Source organism: Myxine glutinosa, chromosome 1 (assembly GCF_964187855.1).
Source record: "Myxine glutinosa chromosome 1, kmMyxGlut1.1, whole genome shotgun sequence".
NCBI lineage: Eukaryota > Metazoa > Chordata > Myxini > Myxiniformes > Myxinidae > Myxine > Myxine glutinosa.
The window spans coordinates 186,886,464-186,904,052 of NC_136261.1; the positions used below are offsets into that span (position 1 = coordinate 186,886,464).

Below are 17,589 nucleotides of genomic sequence, written 5' to 3' on the forward strand. Positions count from 1 at the left end.
GACTTGGAGGGCGCATTAGAAGCAGCTCACGATTAACGCAACAAAAATATACACATTAGCAGTTACCAAAAATATCAAACAGCTCAGTTTTTAAATTATTGTTAATAAAATAAACGATAAAGGAGTCGTTGTGATTTTATAGTTAGGAAGACAACCTCGAAAACTATAAAGCGAATGCTGAAGAATTCCCGTAAAAGAAAAACTAATTTTAAATCAAAACCACGGAAGTTAATAGCAATAAATAGAGATTGCATCATTTTATGTGGTAATGTACCGCGTATGGCGCGGGGTGTTGCCGGCCTATGCATTCCTCCTGGTGAGTGAACGGATCTCCATCATGGCGTGGCGCTCTTCGGGAGCTTCGAACGCCGAGCTGGTGGGAAACCTCCGCAGTGAGTCCGCAGGCACAATCACTACATTCTCTTTGCTATTCTCTGTCTCCATCTGTCTCCCTGAAAGAGAACTGTTGCTCACTGCGGTGATTATCGCTCCAGGACGAGTTCTGTGCGATGCCATAAATATCTGAAACCAAAAGGTTATTTTTCATCTTTGCTGATGCAACCACGTGCTCAGTTGTAATGTAATGCATTGATGTATGATAGATTGCACTGTATCGATTACCATGCCCTGTGTTTGTGGTTGCACTGTATGAATTACCATACCCTGCGTTTGTGATTGTACTGTAGCGATTACCATGCCCTGTGTTTGTGATTCCACTGTATGGATTACCATGCCCTGTGTTTGTGATTCCACTGTATGGATTACCATACACAGTGTTTGTGATTGCACTGTATGGATTACCATGCCCTGTGTTTGTGATTGCACTGTATCGATTACCATGCCCTGTGTTTGCGATTGCACTGTATCCATTACCATGCCCTGTGTTTGTGATTGCACTGTATGGATTACCATGCCCTGTGTTTGTGGTTGCACTGTATGAATTACCATGCCCTGCGTTTGTGATTGTACTGCAGCGATTACCATGCCCTGTGTTTGTGATTGCACTGTATCGATTACCATGCTCTGTGTTTGTGATTGCACTGTATCGATTACCATGCTCTGTGTTTGTGATTGCACTGTATCCATTACCATGCCATGTGTTTGTGATTGCACTGTATCGATTACCATACCCTGTGTTTGTGATTGCACTGTATCCATTACCATGCCCTGTGTTTGTGATTGCACTGTATCGATTACCATGCCCTGTGTTTGTGATTGCACTGTATCCATTACCATGCCCTGTGTTTGTGATTGCACTGTATCCATTACCATGCCCTGTGTTTGTGATTGCACTGTATCGATTACCATACCCTGTGTTTGTGATTGCACTGTATCGATTACCATGCTCTGTGTTTGTGATTGCACTGTATCGATTACCATGCTCTGTGTTTGTGATTGCACTGTATCCATTACCATGCTCTGTGTTTGTGATTGCACTGCATCGATTACCATACCCTGTGTTTGTGATTGCACTGTATCGATTACCATGCTCTGTGTTTGTGATTGCACTGTAGCGATTACCATGCTCTGTGTTTGTGATTGCACTGCATCGATTACCATACCCTGTGTTTGTGATTGCACTGTATCGATTACCATACCCTGTGTTTGTGATTGCACTGTATCGATTACCATGCTCTGTGTTTGTGATTGCACTGTATCCATTACCATGCTCTGTGTTTGTGATTGCACTGCATCGATTACCATACCCTGTGTTTGTGATTGCACTGTATCGATTACCATGCTCTGTGTTTGTGATTGCACTGTAGCGATTACCATGCCCTGTGTTTGTGAATGCACTGTATCCATTACCATGCCCTGTGTTCGTGATTGCACTGTAGCGATTACCATGCCCTGTGTTTGTGAATGCACTGTATCCATTACCATGCCCTGTGTTCGTGATTGCACTGTAGCGATTACCATGCCCTGTGTTTGTGAATGCACTGTATCCATTACCATGCCCTGTGTTCGTGATTGCACTGTAGCGATTACCATGCCCTGTGTTTGTGATTGCACTGTATCGATTACCATGCCCTGTGTTTGTGATTGCACTGAATCGATTACCATGCCCTGACTTTGTGATTGCACTGTATCGATTACCATGCCCTGTCTTTGTGATTGCACTGTAGCGATTACCATGCCCTGTCTTTGTGATTGCACTGTAGCGATTACCATGCCCTGTGTTTGTGATTGCACTGTAGCGATTGCCATGCCCTGTCTTTGTGATTGCACTGTAGCGATTACCATGCCCTGTGTTTGTGATTGCACTGTATTCATAGCCACACCCTGTGTTTGTGATTGCACTGTAACGATTACCATACCCTGTCTTTGTGATTGCACTGTAGCGATTACCATGCCCTGTCTTTGTGATTGCACTGTAGCGATTACCATGCCCTGTTTGTGATTGCACTGTATTCATAGCCACACCTTGTTTGTGATTGCACTGTATTCATAGCCACACCCTGTGTTTGTGATTGCACTGTATTCATAGCCACACCTTGTTTGTGATTGCACTGTATTCATAGCCGCACCCTGTGTTTGTGATTGCACTGTATTCATAGCCACACCCTGTGTTTGTGATTGCACTGTATTCATAGCCACACCCTGTGTTTGTGATTGCACTGTATTCATAGCCACACCCTGTGTTTGTGATTGCACTGTATTCATAGCCACACCCTGTGTTTGTGATTGCACTGTATGGATTACCACGCCCTGTGTTTGTGATTGCACTGTATCGATTACCATGCCCTGTGCTTGTTGCACTGTAGCGATTACCATGCCCTGTGCTTGTTGCACTGTAGCGATTACCATGCCCTGTGCTTGTTGCACTGTATCGATTACCATGGCCTGTGCTTGTTGCACTGTAGCGATTACCATGCCCTGTGCTTGTTGCACTGTATCGATTACCATGCCCTGTGCTTGTTGCACTGTAGCGATTACCATGCCCTGTGCTTGTTGCACTGTAGCGATTACCATGCCCTGTGCTTGTTGCACTGTAGCGATTACCATGCCCTGTGCTTGTTGCACTGTATCGATTACCATGCCCTGTGCTTGTTGCACTGTAGCGATTACCATGCCTTGTGCTTGTTGCACTGTAGCGATTACCATGCCCTGTGCTTGTTGCACTGTAGCGATTACCATGCCCTGTGCTTGTTGCACTGTGGCGATTACCATGCCCTGTGCTTGTTGCACTGTAGCGATTACCATGCCCTGTGCTTGTTGCACTGTAGCGATTACCATGCCTTGTGCTTGTTGCACTGTAGCGATTACCATGCCCTGTGCTTGTTGCACTGTGGCGATTACCATGCCCTGTGCTTGTTGCACTGTAGCGATTACCATGCCCTGTGCTTGTTGCACTGTAGCGATTACCATGCCCTGTGCTTGTTGCACTGTAGCGATTACCATGCCCTGTGCTTGTTGCACTGTAGCGATTACCATGCCCTGTGCATGTTGCACTGTATTCATAGCCACACCCTGTGTTTGACGTATCTGTTTGCAGGGATGCTTTATTTTTGGTCCATGTTGCTTGTGAGTTACTTAGACATTGGAATGCTGATACATGGCCCGGTACAAGCATTAAGCATTCTCATTTGGGGGAATGTTCAGATCGGTGTCATTTGAAATCTCACAATACAAGTTTTATTGGTTTTTATTCGGAATTGATTTTTGGTGAATCCCATATTGTGCTTTGTGTTTGCAGAAAATGGTGTCATCAAGTCTGACCGTGTTTATCAGGTAATGCTGGCGACAGATCGAGTCCACTATGCCAAATACAACCCATATGTGGACACGCCACAGTCGATAGGTGTGTTTATCCTCAAGTTCATTTTTTGTTGAGGGGAAGGGGATGGAGAATAAGGTAGTGGGGGTATATAAACTGTCTGCAACGACCATTACCTTTTTCTGCATGGCGGTGCGTTTTGTAAACAGATCATGAACATTGTAATCAAGACGTGTAAAGTTTCCGTGGATGTTTTGTTTTAATTTGCAAGTGACTGTTTTTGTGAAATGTAAAGCCTTTCCAAAGTCTGCATTTTATATTTTTTATTTTGCTCGATGTCCAACTGTAATTTGCATACAAAGTATCCAATATTTTGTGTTTTACCTTGGCTGGTTGAATGTTTTACTATCTTGTATATGATGACTTGGTATGCCATTTTTGCATATACAATACGGTAGTGAGCCAGTTTTGCTTTCTACTGAAGTTAGATGTTATAAAATAAAAACCTTTGTTTTATTTTTACACAGGTTACCAGGCAACCATCAGTGCTCCACACATGGTAAGTACAAGTTGTGTAATGTTAGTTTTTGTAAGTGACCAACCACCTGTGCCTTCTTTAACACTTGTGGGTAGAGGTTAGTATATCAAAAAGCTTATTGTCATGTCATTTGCTATCTGCAGCATGCCCATGCACTTGAGTTACTTTCGGAACACCTGCATGAAAATGCCTCGGCTTTGGATGTGGGCTCCGGGAGCGGCTTTCTGGCTTCTTGCTTCAGCCGCATGGTAAGAGGATTTGTAGTGTGAGATGATTTGGGGATAGGTGTGCAACAAGTTGTGAACCATTAAGTGAAACTCAGTACAGATGTTAGTCCTTTCCTCTAATTTATATCCATTGTCGCACATTGTTCCTGACCCAAGGAAAGGAATTGCAGGAAGGTGGAAACAGGTTTTCAGTAGGTGTAAGAAAGCTTAGTGGTGGGATTGGGACTGAGGGACTATGACTTGGCACTAGGCAGCAGACTTGAAATCTGTAGAGAAGAGCTTGAAACAACTGACTCGGAGAGACAGTTGCACAGGCAAGAAAATAAGGGTCTGAAAGAATGGAGGTGAATGTAGAACTTTGGCATTTTGGTGCAGTAAGAAAGAAGGTTTGTTGGAGAATGTGTGTGACTTGTTGGAGCAGTGGCTACACAGAAAGGTGAGGGGGCATGAGCAAGACCAGAATATAACTGGTACAAAAAAACCTAAAAAGCTAGAGTTCATCGAACTCCTTACCTCATACAGTCTTGAGAAACAAGGACATAGTCGGGGTCTGAATGAATGAATAATAAAATTTAAAAAACATCTTTAGAGGCCATTTTTTCCCCGCAAGCGGGGGTTGGCCTTTTTCGGGGACCGTGGTTGTTGTTTTTCGGTCCCGTTTTTGAAGCAATGTTTTACGGCCGGATGCCCTTCCTGCCGCCAACCCTTTTTGTCGCCTTTTACGACAAGCAGGGAATTACCAGTGAACTGGTACTCAATTAGCCGACCTCGGAAGGATGACAGGCTGAGTCAACCCCCCTGGCGTTAATTCAGCGATCGACCGGGATTCGAACCCAGGATCCTAGGATCCCAAGCCTGCACCCTAACCGCTAAGCCAACACCAGGATTCTGGTATTCTGGTCTATGAGCGGCAAATTTGATTGGTCGTGATGATGTAAAATGCCATACTATTTTGGCCAGGTACTGCTAAGCGGAAGGGTTTTGGAAGTGTCAAAAAGGCGATTTGTGCATCAGCCTCTGGTGTTGTGCTGCAATAATTGTTCTCCATGTCCAATTTCCATGAAGAATGCCTTTTGGAAACTCAAAGGTTTGAGTTTGAGGGGGTGGGGGGGGGGGGGGGGTTCCCTTAAACTTTATGAAAAACTTGAGGAATATTCATATATGCAACCATCCTCACCTTGATGTTCTTCAGGCGAAACGTAAGTAAATCCTCAAATCTTTCCTTAAGGATGCTTTATGCAACAAGGCGTAAAAAAAATTAAATAATCAAGTTCTCCAGAACGGCTCGACAGATTGAGTGGAAACTTCATCCACATGTTCCCCAAACTTTGGGAATACCAGGGTGTTTATGAATAAGTCATAGGCACATGGTCTGGCAGCCATGTTGGATCAAATTAAAATAAATAATTATTTCTCTGAAACCACCACAAGGATTGAAGTTAAACTTTACAAGTATGATTGAGTCGTCAAGGAGAATACATGTTTAAAATTTCAACGTGATGGGTCGCACGGTCTGGCAGTGAGAATTTCTTTTAAATTTAAAGAAGAAAGCGTCAGGGGTCATGTTTCCAAAAAAGAGCGGGGCTGTAATAAAGCGGGGCTGTAACAAAGCGGGGCAGCTTGGAACCTGGTCATAACTGCCCGTAGTTATAAAGTGGCCTGTCTAGTTATTATTATTCTAATTCTGTTTTTGCAAACACAAATCTTGCTTCTTGGAGGTGCGTAGTGAATTCACAGATTCACAGATCAAATGGAGACAAGAAAGAACATTGCATATGCATTGCAGAAAGGAAAGGTGTGCTGGGGGGGGGGGGGGGGGGCTGTTCTTTTCTTTCTTTTTTTTCCTTTTTGTAACATTAATCACAAAAAGACAAACTGACACAAAAAACATAAGATAAAGGGAGTGGGAGACGAGATGGGGAGAGGGAGGGAAGCACACAAGTACAACATTTGAGAGCAGGGACATCGGGAGAGGGCTTGGAGGAGGAGACACGGGAATTGGGAGGGGGAGGGAGAGGTGTAAAACATATGGACACTGCTAGGACTTCCAGGAAAGAAGTCGGAATTTCAAAAAAGTGGATCTGGGGTGAATTAACGGGGGTAGAAGAGATCAAGGTTTTGGATTGGGGAAGATAAAAGATAGTGGTGAACAGCTGTTTTGAAGACCTGGACAGAGGAGTTGTTAGGGATTGAATAGAGTGAGGGAGTTTGTTCCAGAGGTGGGAGAAAAGAAGAATGAAAGAGTGAAGGTGAAAAGAGTCTTGATTTTGGCAGTTTAACCATAATAGGGTTGAAGGCAGCTCTTGTGCGACCTGTCGGAATATTTGGGACACAGAGCTGGGGGAGCTAAGCCGGAGAGGAGTCGGTAGAAGACAAAGACCACGAAACCTGCCTGCAGTGATTGAGTGAAAGGCCCTCGGAGTTAGAGTCAGCGCGGGAGAGTCCAATGATTCTGAAAGCTTTGGTTTCGACAGCGTGAAGCCGAGCTAGGTGTGAGGAAGGAGCACCAGCTCAGAGGGGAGAACAATATTCCATTGAGCTGCGGATTAAAGCCTTGTATGTGGTGAGGAGCTCTGATGTGCCAAGGAAGGACTTCGCATGACGGATGATGCCCAGTCGGCGACTGCTTTTGGAGGCCAGCTTGGAAATGTGGTTTTCCCAGGAAGGATAATGGCAGATAGTGAGACCCAAAATCTTGAGTGACAGAACGTCTTGGAGAGGATTGTTCAGAAAGTAGATGGGAGGGTTTTCCAGACGATCTTTTCAGAGAGACATAGTGAGAGTGTGAGATTTGTCAGGATTGAAAGACATGTTCCACTTGTTTGACCAGTCTGTGATTTTGTCCCGGTCTGCAGAGAATGGGGAGGCTGCAGATCTGAGGGATGAGGTATGGAGCGGCAGAGAGTGAAGTCATCAGCAAAGACAGAGAGGATTTTCCAGACAGTCGGAGAGATCATTGATGAAGATCAGAAAAAGCCCAGGGCCCAGAACACTGCCTTGGGGAACGCCAGCCTGAACAGGAAGGGGAGATGAGAGAAATCCATTCAGGGCCATACGTTGACTATGACCAGAGAGTAAGTCCGCAAGCCATGCGTGGAGATTTCCATGGATACCGCAGGAGGAGAGTTTGGAGAGCAGAGCGGGGTGCCAGACCGTATCGAAGGTACATGATTTGTCAAGGGAGACAGCTCTGATTTCCTGTTTGGCATTAAGGACCTCCTTCCATTGTTGATACAGCAGAAGCAGAATGACCTGGTCTGAATCCAAATTGATGATCCGAGATCAAGCCATTGGAGAAAAAGAAGGATTTGATGTCAGAAGCGATGATTGATTCCATGACCTTGCTGATCATTGGGAGCAAGCTTATTGGTCTGTAGTTGCAAGGATCTGTTTTTGCACCTTTTTTGTGCAAAGTGACCAGTTTAAATTAACATAAATGGATCCGGGTTGGCTGATTTCCAAGCTGATGGCAGATGACCTTTAGTGAAACAGAGGGTGAAGAGAACAGAGAGAGGGTGAGATAGAGCGGCAGAGCAGGACTTTAGGATCCGTGGGCTGATGCAGTCTGGTCCAGTTGCAGAATCAGAGTCTAGGTTTGACAAAAACTTCTCCACCTTGTCAGGAGAGAACAGGGTCCAGGAGCAGCTGGGTTCGACTGGGAAAGGTGGGTACAGAGAGAGATGGGTTCGGGACACAAGATTTTAAGGCAAACACAGAGTTGAGGCATTCGGCTTTATCACGTGCGGTGTCAGCTGTGCAGTCGTTTGAGGTAAGGGAGAGGATGGAGGAGGAACAAACACCAGAAACTGATTTGACCAGAAGCCACCAGGATTTGGAAGATGGAGACAGGTTTGAGAGTTCGGTCTTGAGAGTGGAGATATATTGCTTCCTGGCTCTCCTGAGGGTGGACACACACTTGTTCTGAGCTTTGTGAAAGGAAATGAGATTTTCTTCAGTTGGATTAGCCTTCCATGAGGTGAAGGCAAGTTGCTTCATGGCAACTGCCTCACCACAAGATTCAGTGTACCATGGACGAGAGGAAGGGCATGACAACTGAAGGCGAGATGGGATAAATCTGTGCATGAGAGAGAGAGCAGTTTACTTTGGAAGAATTCCCAGGAAGAGTTGATGTCAGAGGCAATAGAGATGGGAGACCAGTCCAGATGATTTATGGCTGCTTGAAGACCGTGCCAGTCAGCCTGAGTGAAATGCCGGACTTGTCAGAGCTGAGGAGGCTCTCTGACAATGGCCAGCGAGATGTCCACTTCAACAAGGAAATGATCAGAAGAACCGATTGGAGCAGAAGAATAGCAGCAGACATTTGCAGGGAAGTTTGTCATAACCAAGTCGAGAAGAGAAGATACTCCATTGACTGAGATCCGGGTCGGGAAATTTACAGATTGTGTCAGTCCCAGTGAGTCGCAGAAGTCCTTTGCTGAGACGCCATGTCTGGTGAGAGAGGTACCCACACCCAAGCCAGCTGGCTTCATGACAGTTGAAGTCACCACATGTGAAGAAGAGAGAATTGGGATGAGTGGAGAGAAGTTGGTCCCACACACCAGATTATGTTAGTAGTTCGTTTATTTTTCAAGATATTTCGCTCACAAGGTTCAGACATAGTCATGTGAAAAGGTAAGGACACCCATGTAAAGTTTTGACTATTTCAACATACAGCTATTTGATCTTCATTTCAACAATATTGATAGATAAAGGTGATATAATATAACAAATATCATGAAACATTTACATTTTGAAGTCCAGTGTATAATTTAAATTAACATAAATGCGAATTTCACATGTGGAAAAAGTAAGTACACCCTTGGCTCTAATAGGTGGCATTGCCCTCTGGCAGAAACAACCTTAAGTAAGCATTTCTTATAACTGTCTACCAGTCTCTGATATCGACTGGGAGAAATTTTTCCCCACTCCTCCATGCAGAATTCTTTCAGCTGTGCGATGTTTGAGGGGTTTCTTGCATGTACAGCTCGTTTAAAATCCCCCCACAACATCTCGATGGGATTTAGATCCAGGCTTTGACTTGGGCATTCCAGAACCCTCCATTTCTTTCTTTTCAGCCATTCCCTTGGAAGATTTACTGGTATGTTTCAGGTCGTTGTCATGTTGCAAGGTCCACCTTCGGTTGAGCTTCAACTTTCCGACAGATGGCCTCACATTATCTTCAAGCACCCTCTGGCACATTTAAGAATTCATCATGGATTCTCTGATGGTGAGCTGCCCAGGCCCTGATGCAGCAAAGCTGCCCCTAACCATAATATTTCTACTACTATGCTTTACAGTTGGTATCAGGTTCTTGTGGTCAAATGCTGTCTTTGGTTTTCGCCAAATATGTCTTTTGGTACTGTGGCCAAATAGCTCTACCTTTGACTCATCTGTCCAGAGCACATTGTTCCAGATGTGCTGGTCTTTGCCTTGCTGGTTCATTGGTTCATTGGCAAACTTTAGTCTTGCCGTAATGTTATTTCTGGACAGCAAAGGTTTCCTCCTGGCACACCTCCCATGTCGATCAAATTTGTGCAGCCTCTTTCTAATGGTAGACTCGTGCACTTTGACATCAACAGTGACAAGAGCTACCTGTAGGTCTCGTGATGACATTCTGGGGTTCTTGGAGACTTTTTGCAGCATCTTGCAGTCTGCTCTTGGGCTGAACTTGCTGGGGTGGCCTGGCCTGAACAAGTTGGCAGTCGTTTGGAATCTTCTCCACTTGTAGATGATCTTCCGGACAGTCGAATGATTGATTTCAAATTGTTTGGAGATCTTTATAAATCCCTTCCCAGACTCGTAGGCATCTATAACCTTCTTTCTGAAGGCCTCAGAGAGCTCTTTTGATCTTGGCATGGTGATGCCGCACACTTCAACAACAAAGAGCAAATCAAACTAAATGTCTGAGGTTTAAATAAGACAGGTTCCTCCAAGATCCTCTCTAACGATGTTCTAATCATTTGCACCTGAGCTGGTGCACCTGAATCTAATTTTAGGTATTTGAAGTAGTGTTCCCCCCTCTGGGCCGGTGCTCCTGCCTCACACCTAGCTCGGCTTCACGCTGTTGAAGCCAAAGCTTTCAGAATCATTGGAATCTCCTGCGATGAAGCTAACTCCGAGGGCCTTTCACTCACTCACCGCAGGCAGGTTGGTGGTCTTTCTGTCTTCTACCGGCTCCTCTCCGGCCTTGCTCTCCCAGCTCTCTCTGCTCTGTCCCCCAAATATTCCTCCAGGTCGCACAAGATCTGCCAGCAACCCTCTTATGGTTAAACTGCCAAAATCTAGGCTCTCTGCTCACCTTCACTCTTTCATTCCCCTCTTCTCCTGCCTCTGGAACAAACTCTCCCACTCTCTTCAATCCCACTGCTCCCTCCAGGTCTTTAAAACAGCTGTTCACCATCATCTCTTGTCTTCCCCCATCCAAAACCATGATCTTTTCTACCCCTGCTAATTCACCCCAGATGCACTTTTTCGAAATTCCAACTTCTTTCCTGGAAGTCGTTGCAGTGTTCATATGTTTTATACCCCAAGCCCTCTCCCTCCCACAGTTCTCTCGATGTCCCTGCTCTCAAATGTTGTTTATGTCCTTCCTCCTCTCTCCCATCTTGTCTACCACTCCCCTTATTTTGTGTTTTATGTGTCGATTTGACTTTTTGTGTGATTAATGTTGGCTCTTTCACGAGCCTCGATCTTGTATACATTAAAAAAAAAAAGTCGTGATAAATGTAGGGGTGTACTTACTTTTTCCACGTGAAATTTGCATTTATGTTTATTTAAATTATACAATGGACTACAAAATGTAAATGTTTCATGATATTTGTTATATTATATCACCTTTATCTATCAATATTGTGAAGATCAAATGAAGAAATGAAGATCAAATAGCTGTATGTTGAAATATGTTGAAAAAGTCAACTTTACATGGGATGTACTTACTTTTTCATGTGACTATGTACAAAAGGTGGGATCGGAGAGGAAGCTGCAGCCAGAGGTACTCTTGGGGGTGGGGTGGCGAGAGGGCAGTGCAAGGAGAGTGAGGAAGAGTTTTTGATAAAGATAGCAACCCCACCACCAGGACGAGGCTCAGGTCTATCATACCAGAGGAGGGATAAACAGGAAGTGATATTAAAGAATCAGACATCTTGAAGGAGGAAAGTTTCTGTGAAGCAGATCACATCTGGTTTGTTAGAAGCAACCTGTATGGAGAGATCAGTGAGGTTTGAGCGAAGACCCCGGATGTTTCAGGTCCATACCGTTAAGGAAGAGGGAGGGGGAGCATCGGGTACAGGACATGAGAGGGGAGGGGTCGGGTAAGATGAGGGGTGAGAGGGGGAGGTTGGGAGAGCTGTTGATAGTGTGTCAGAGATTGCAGAAGAGTTAGGAGAAAGGGAAGGATGAGGAGGACAAAAGGTTTGATGGTGATGGGAAGAGGCACAAACATAATAATGCAAGTATAATACATCACAAAAATAATACATACAGGCACAATAATAGTTCTACAGATAAAATAATATGAATGATCGTTTTAAGGCCATTTTCCCCGCTAGAGCGGGGGTTAGCCTTGCGGGCCCCATGACAATCATGCTTCCCTGTTTGAGGCAATGTTTTTATGGCCGGATGCCCTTCCTGACGCCAACCCATAGTCGCCTCTTATGATGCGCAGGGACACGGTGTACCTATTCTAAACCGGGGTACACACCGGGATCATTCATCCCAGTAAGCTGGTACTCAATTTGCCAACCTCGGAAGGATGACAGGCTGAGTCAACCCCCCTGGTGTTAATTCAGCGATCGACCGGGATTCGAACCCAGGATCTTCGAATCCCAAGCCGGCACACTAACCGCTAAGCCAACACCAGGCTTAGATATACATACAGATAAAATAATATGATGAAGGAATTTGAGGTGAGTGTTCAGTTTAAAATTGGGGAGTAAATAGGTTTGCGATTCTGGACGTGTTCAGGTTGGGGGAGGAGTGAGGACATAATTGAGACCATCGGAAATATAATCCACCAACTTGCCTGAATTGGGTGAGACAGACTTTGGGACTTCATTTCCTGACGAGATATGCCAATAAAGTGGGAAGCCTCGCGCTCGGATCACTTCTGGGATAGCAAGATTGGAAGCAGCAGCACCGGTCTCGAGTGGGGATTGATGAAAAACTTCTGCAGTGCCTTCAACTTTTGTATTTTTTGCATGTATTCACACCACTTGACTTTTATTCACATTTTGTTGTGACAGCCTGAATTAAAAATGGATTAAATTGAGTTGTTTTTTTTTTGTCACTGATCTGCACAAAATTTTCTATTTGCCACGTGGGACCTTTTTTTCTCTTTGCCCCCCCCCCAACCCCCCCCGGGACCTTTTTTTTCTCTGACGCGTGCGGCGTTTTATACATGCACACATATACGCACACATAGAGGTGGCATTTTGAGGCCTGGTAGGTATCCGTTCCACCTCTTGACATGCACCCACCCATATGTAGAGATAGCAGCCAACAGCAGCAACTTCTTGCATGTACACACACACACACACACACACACACACACACACACACACACACACACACACACACACACACACGGACACCTTGATACCTGGGAAGGCTCCGTTCCACCTTCTGAAATCCGCATATGGAAATGACAACCAACGACGCACACAAAGTTGTGCATTAGGGAGTTTGGAGTTTGGTTGTCTGGTTATGGATACCTCTGCTGGGATCGATCCCGAGCGATGTCAAGCTATGAAGCAAACCAGTAAGGCGAAAGGGAGCAGCCAAACACAACCCTGGCATGACATCGGTGACCCCTATCAAGCTGTCGAGGCCCCATCTGATGTTATTCTTGGGGAAAACAAAATGGCTGGCTGTATTAAAAAAAAAATGCCAAACAACGACAATCAGTCTGAGAAAATGTTAAAAGGGACACAGACCCCTTGTAGGATGAGGCCTAAATCTGTGTGACCACACCGAGCAGCTGCTATATGTACTGAATCGGATAATGACTGCACCTTCTCCAGTAGTGAGGAAGGGGATCCCTGCCTCATTATAGGACAGAGCTCTACACCAAAGCTAAGAGCTAAAAAGTTATCTCCTGTTGTAAAACCAACAACGCCTGGTTCCAGATGAATCGGAGAAGATTAAATGAACAGAGCTGGGACTTAGCGGAGAAGGAAATCATCCTGCACTGCAAAGCGTATTCTGTGCATGAGGCATAGGGCCTCATGGTAAAGGAGAAATATTAAGAACCATTTGAAACAAGCAAAGCTGGCAGCCAAGGCCGAAAGAGTTCCATTAACCCTTGGAACGAAGCTATAAGTAAAATGTTTCACAATCTGGTTCATGAATAATGATCCTTTACCGAAAAAGGACGTGGAGATTGAGCTCTGGGATAACATTCTTCCACCTTCTGAAACCTGCAAATGTAGATAACAATCAGCGACACATGTGAATACTTTGAGAATTGGTAGGTCTCTCTACCATCTCCTCAAACCATCCCATGGGTGGAGATAGCAGCCAACGACAAACACACTATTATATTTCGTATGCAGCCTATGGCTGCTTGCATCATTGGTGGTTGTGGGGGCATTGTTGTGCCACTGATGAAATGCCCCTGCTTACAATAAGCTGGTACCATACTTATTTTGCTGACCTCAAAAGGATGAAGGGCTGAAAAATCCCACCTGATGTTGTTATTTATCAGCACGACTGGGGTTCAAACTCAAGATCCTAAAAACTTGAGCTCGTCACCTTAACCGTGAAGCCAACACCAAGCTTTCGTCACACACATTACCTCAACAGAGCGATCTTCAAAACAACAATTTTTGTGCAATGTCAACAAAAATCGAGCAAATTGCTCCTCTTTATTTGAATTACATGTGTGAAGGAACACCCTTCTATATTGTCAAACAATTCAGCATTGAAAAGTCGTGCTTAAATTGAAATTACGATCAAAAGCCTTCATTTATTAAATAAGTTGGGCAGTGTATAATACCACAGATCGCTGCTGAGATTATCCCGAAAATAATAAAAATAACCCGGTGTGCATACACGAAGCAAAAACATGCATGCTGCTCATGTGTATGTGTAATATATTGTGGTTATTTACCTGGGACAATTCTAATTGCACTGGGCCATGGGCTGACCCCTGGCGCCGAAGGGCTGAAGCCTGCGGCCTATGCTGCTTCACAAAATGGTGGCAGATGATTTTGATTGTGGGCGGAGTCAGGCAAGCTGTCCAACCAATGGGACAAAGGCAGTAGCACCATCATCTCCTTGAATGTGAGGTCACTTCCTCCGTGACAGAGGAATAAATACACTGGCCGTTACACACACACACACACACACACACACACACACACACACACACACACACACACACACACACACACACACACACACACACACACACACACACATACATACATACATACATACATACATACATACATACATACATCTCTTTTGTATATATGGATAGAAAGTTAATTGGATATAAATTGGTGATTTGTGACCTTGACCTATTGACCTCCAAAACAATAGGCTTCCAACCTGTCGCTGCCTCTACCAGGTGGTTAAGTTTTGTGAAGATCGGAGTAAAAACGTGACCTGTTGGCGACAGACAGACATGAAATAACAGACCAGACCAACCAATATACATACTGTACTTGCAAATGTTCGATTTTGCAAGTTACAAACGGGTGAAAACATGACTGCTGTCCACCTTCGGTGGCAGAGATGATCTGGAAGCAAAGTGAAGCAGAAGGTGAAACTTGCATAACTCAAGACATTATGAATGATATCAAATTGGATTGATCAATACATAGAAATATGAATCTTGGGCCTCTTAACTGCCAACAGTTCAGTGAGCACAATCTGTCTATTCTGGCTGTTTCGCTGAGTTAACAAATAAATCACATTTTATGCCTCCGGTGACTGGCATTATGTTTTTGGGTTATTCGTCCATCCATGATGGGTTTTCATTACCGCGATAACTTAGGAACTGCTGAAGGTATCCAAGTCAAACTTGGTGCAAGTGTGGATAATGATGAAAAGATAAACGGATTAAATTATGCCGTCAAGTGGTCAAGGTAAAAATCATTTTGCTGCACTAATTTGTGAACCAGCGATGGGATTTTGACCAAACTTGGTGTAAGTATATTATGATGCAGAGATGAACTAATTAGATTTCAGCGTCGAAGGTCAGAGGTCATTCCAGGTAAACTGTGTGATTCTTGATAACAGCTGAAGGGATTTAAATCGAACTTGGTGCAAGTATGTATAATGATGTAATAATGTGGGCGGAGGTATATTGGTCGACATCGTGACGTCAAAGAGTGCCGTTCACCTCTTTTTTGAAAACTGCATGATGTGGGTTGTATCTCATGATAATGCTGCATTGCAGGTTGGATCTCATGGTAAGGTGATTGGCATCGACCACATCCCTGAGCTCGTCAATGACTCCATCAAAAACGTGAAAAAAGACGACCCTGGCCTTCTGAGTACGGGAAGACTTAAATTAATAAGTGAGTGTCATTCTTTGTTTATTTTTAAGTTGTGCTGACAGTGAAAACTATTTTCGCATTGGGATTTATTTTTAAAAGGATCTCATTAAGGGAATTACAAAAGACTGACACGTTCTATAAATTTTATATACTTTCATCCAAAGTCAAATGGAGCACATGCTTTTTCTTGATTTCGCAATTTGACGTACAGCCTTTCGACTGAACTGCCAACCAAAACTTCACATCAAACACTATCGACATCATTAACTGGAGTCAACCTTGTCTAAATCGTTTCCTATCTGAACCTCTTTTAGTTTATTCTGCAGCAGTTCATGTTTCGTGCAGAGGCACTGATCTTCTATTTATTGAAAAGCATGTGGTGTCTGATGTTGAAGGACCCACCATTTTGTGCTCGTATCGGATGAGACAATAGGGCGCATGTGCACTGAAACTGGAATATAGTACCATGAAAACTCTACATTTGAACAACGAAGAAGGTTCCCTGTTTAACAGATGTTGTTATTGAATGTCATTACACCAGAATAACTTGCATTGTTCAATGCGAAGTTGTGTTTAGCGACATTATACCAGTACACCGAAACCACAAAAAGATCATTCTTTGTTGGCATCCTCATAAGACAGAAGACTGCTATTGAATATATATATATATATATATATATATATATATATATATATATATATATATTGTTACTGATCGCGGTTTAGATGTTATGATGGGCCGAGCGGATGGTCCAACCGCGACCGTTACAGGATCCCCGATTCACCCAGAACTTTGGCCGTATCGCACCGCAGCTGCCCAATCTGGAAAACTCTAAAACGACGAAACGCAAAGAGGAAAAGGAATAAAATGAGAAGACGGACAGAAGAGTAATTGGATTTATTGTACACACACAAGCAAAAAGGAGCAATCAAGTTTATTTACAACACATAAGACGCAGGTGACACAGTGCAAATACTAGCTTATACAGACTTAATTAACCCAGGGACCGAACAAACAAAACAAACTCACGTACACAAGAAGGGTGGAAAGGCAGGAGGTGGATGGCTGGAGGGAGAGGAAGGTCCAAGGGGGTCCTGCAGCACAACCGGAGCGTTTAGCAGCCGCCGTTCCTTCGCGGCCCTGCTCAAAACCGCCGTTCAGGCCCCAAGCTGCTGTTGTGGCTGCTGTGGACGTCGCGTGCTTTCCCAGGACTTGTCCGACTCGTCTGGTCCAAACCCTCAACTCTTTCTTGGTCCACTCACTCTTTACCACCGACTCCTCACCGCAACCAACGCAACCAACTGACCACCACCACCGACTCCTCACCGCAACCAACGCAACCAACTGACCACCGACTCCACTGACTGACTCCGACCCTTCACCACCGCTTGCGCGCGCGCCTTTATAGCGCCTCCGGCGATCAAGCCGCCGGCCTTCAGGACACGCCCATCGGTGTGCTCACCTCGGCCCCGGTTGGTCATGCGACCCTCTGGCTCCGCCCTTGATGACGACGGGCGGGCACGCCTTTCTTCTCCGACCCGAGCGCTTGTTCAATGGTGGTTTTGGAGGGGAGGTAATTGGCAATCGAGGCTCGGCAATGACGA

General features: G+C 44.7%; 1 protein-coding gene across 2 annotated transcripts in view; it reads left to right on the plus strand.

Moving 5' to 3' along the window:
- The window catches only part of LOC137431915 (protein-L-isoaspartate(D-aspartate) O-methyltransferase), a 30,940-nt gene continuing 13,351 nt past the window's right edge, over window positions 1–17,589 (plus strand). The window contains exons 1-5 of one of the 2 annotated variants that reach the window (XM_068123751.2): window positions 1–392; window positions 3,698–3,802; window positions 4,246–4,277; window positions 4,400–4,504; window positions 15,885–16,005. In XM_068123751.2, the coding sequence (XP_067979852.1) occupies window positions 269–392; window positions 3,698–3,802; window positions 4,246–4,277; window positions 4,400–4,504; window positions 15,885–16,005 (487 nt within the window). In that variant the 5' untranslated portion in view covers window positions 1–268. The remainder of the gene's footprint in view (window positions 393–3,697; window positions 3,803–4,245; window positions 4,278–4,399; window positions 4,505–15,884; window positions 16,006–17,589) is intronic. The other variant, XM_068123750.2, reaches the window with a different exon arrangement.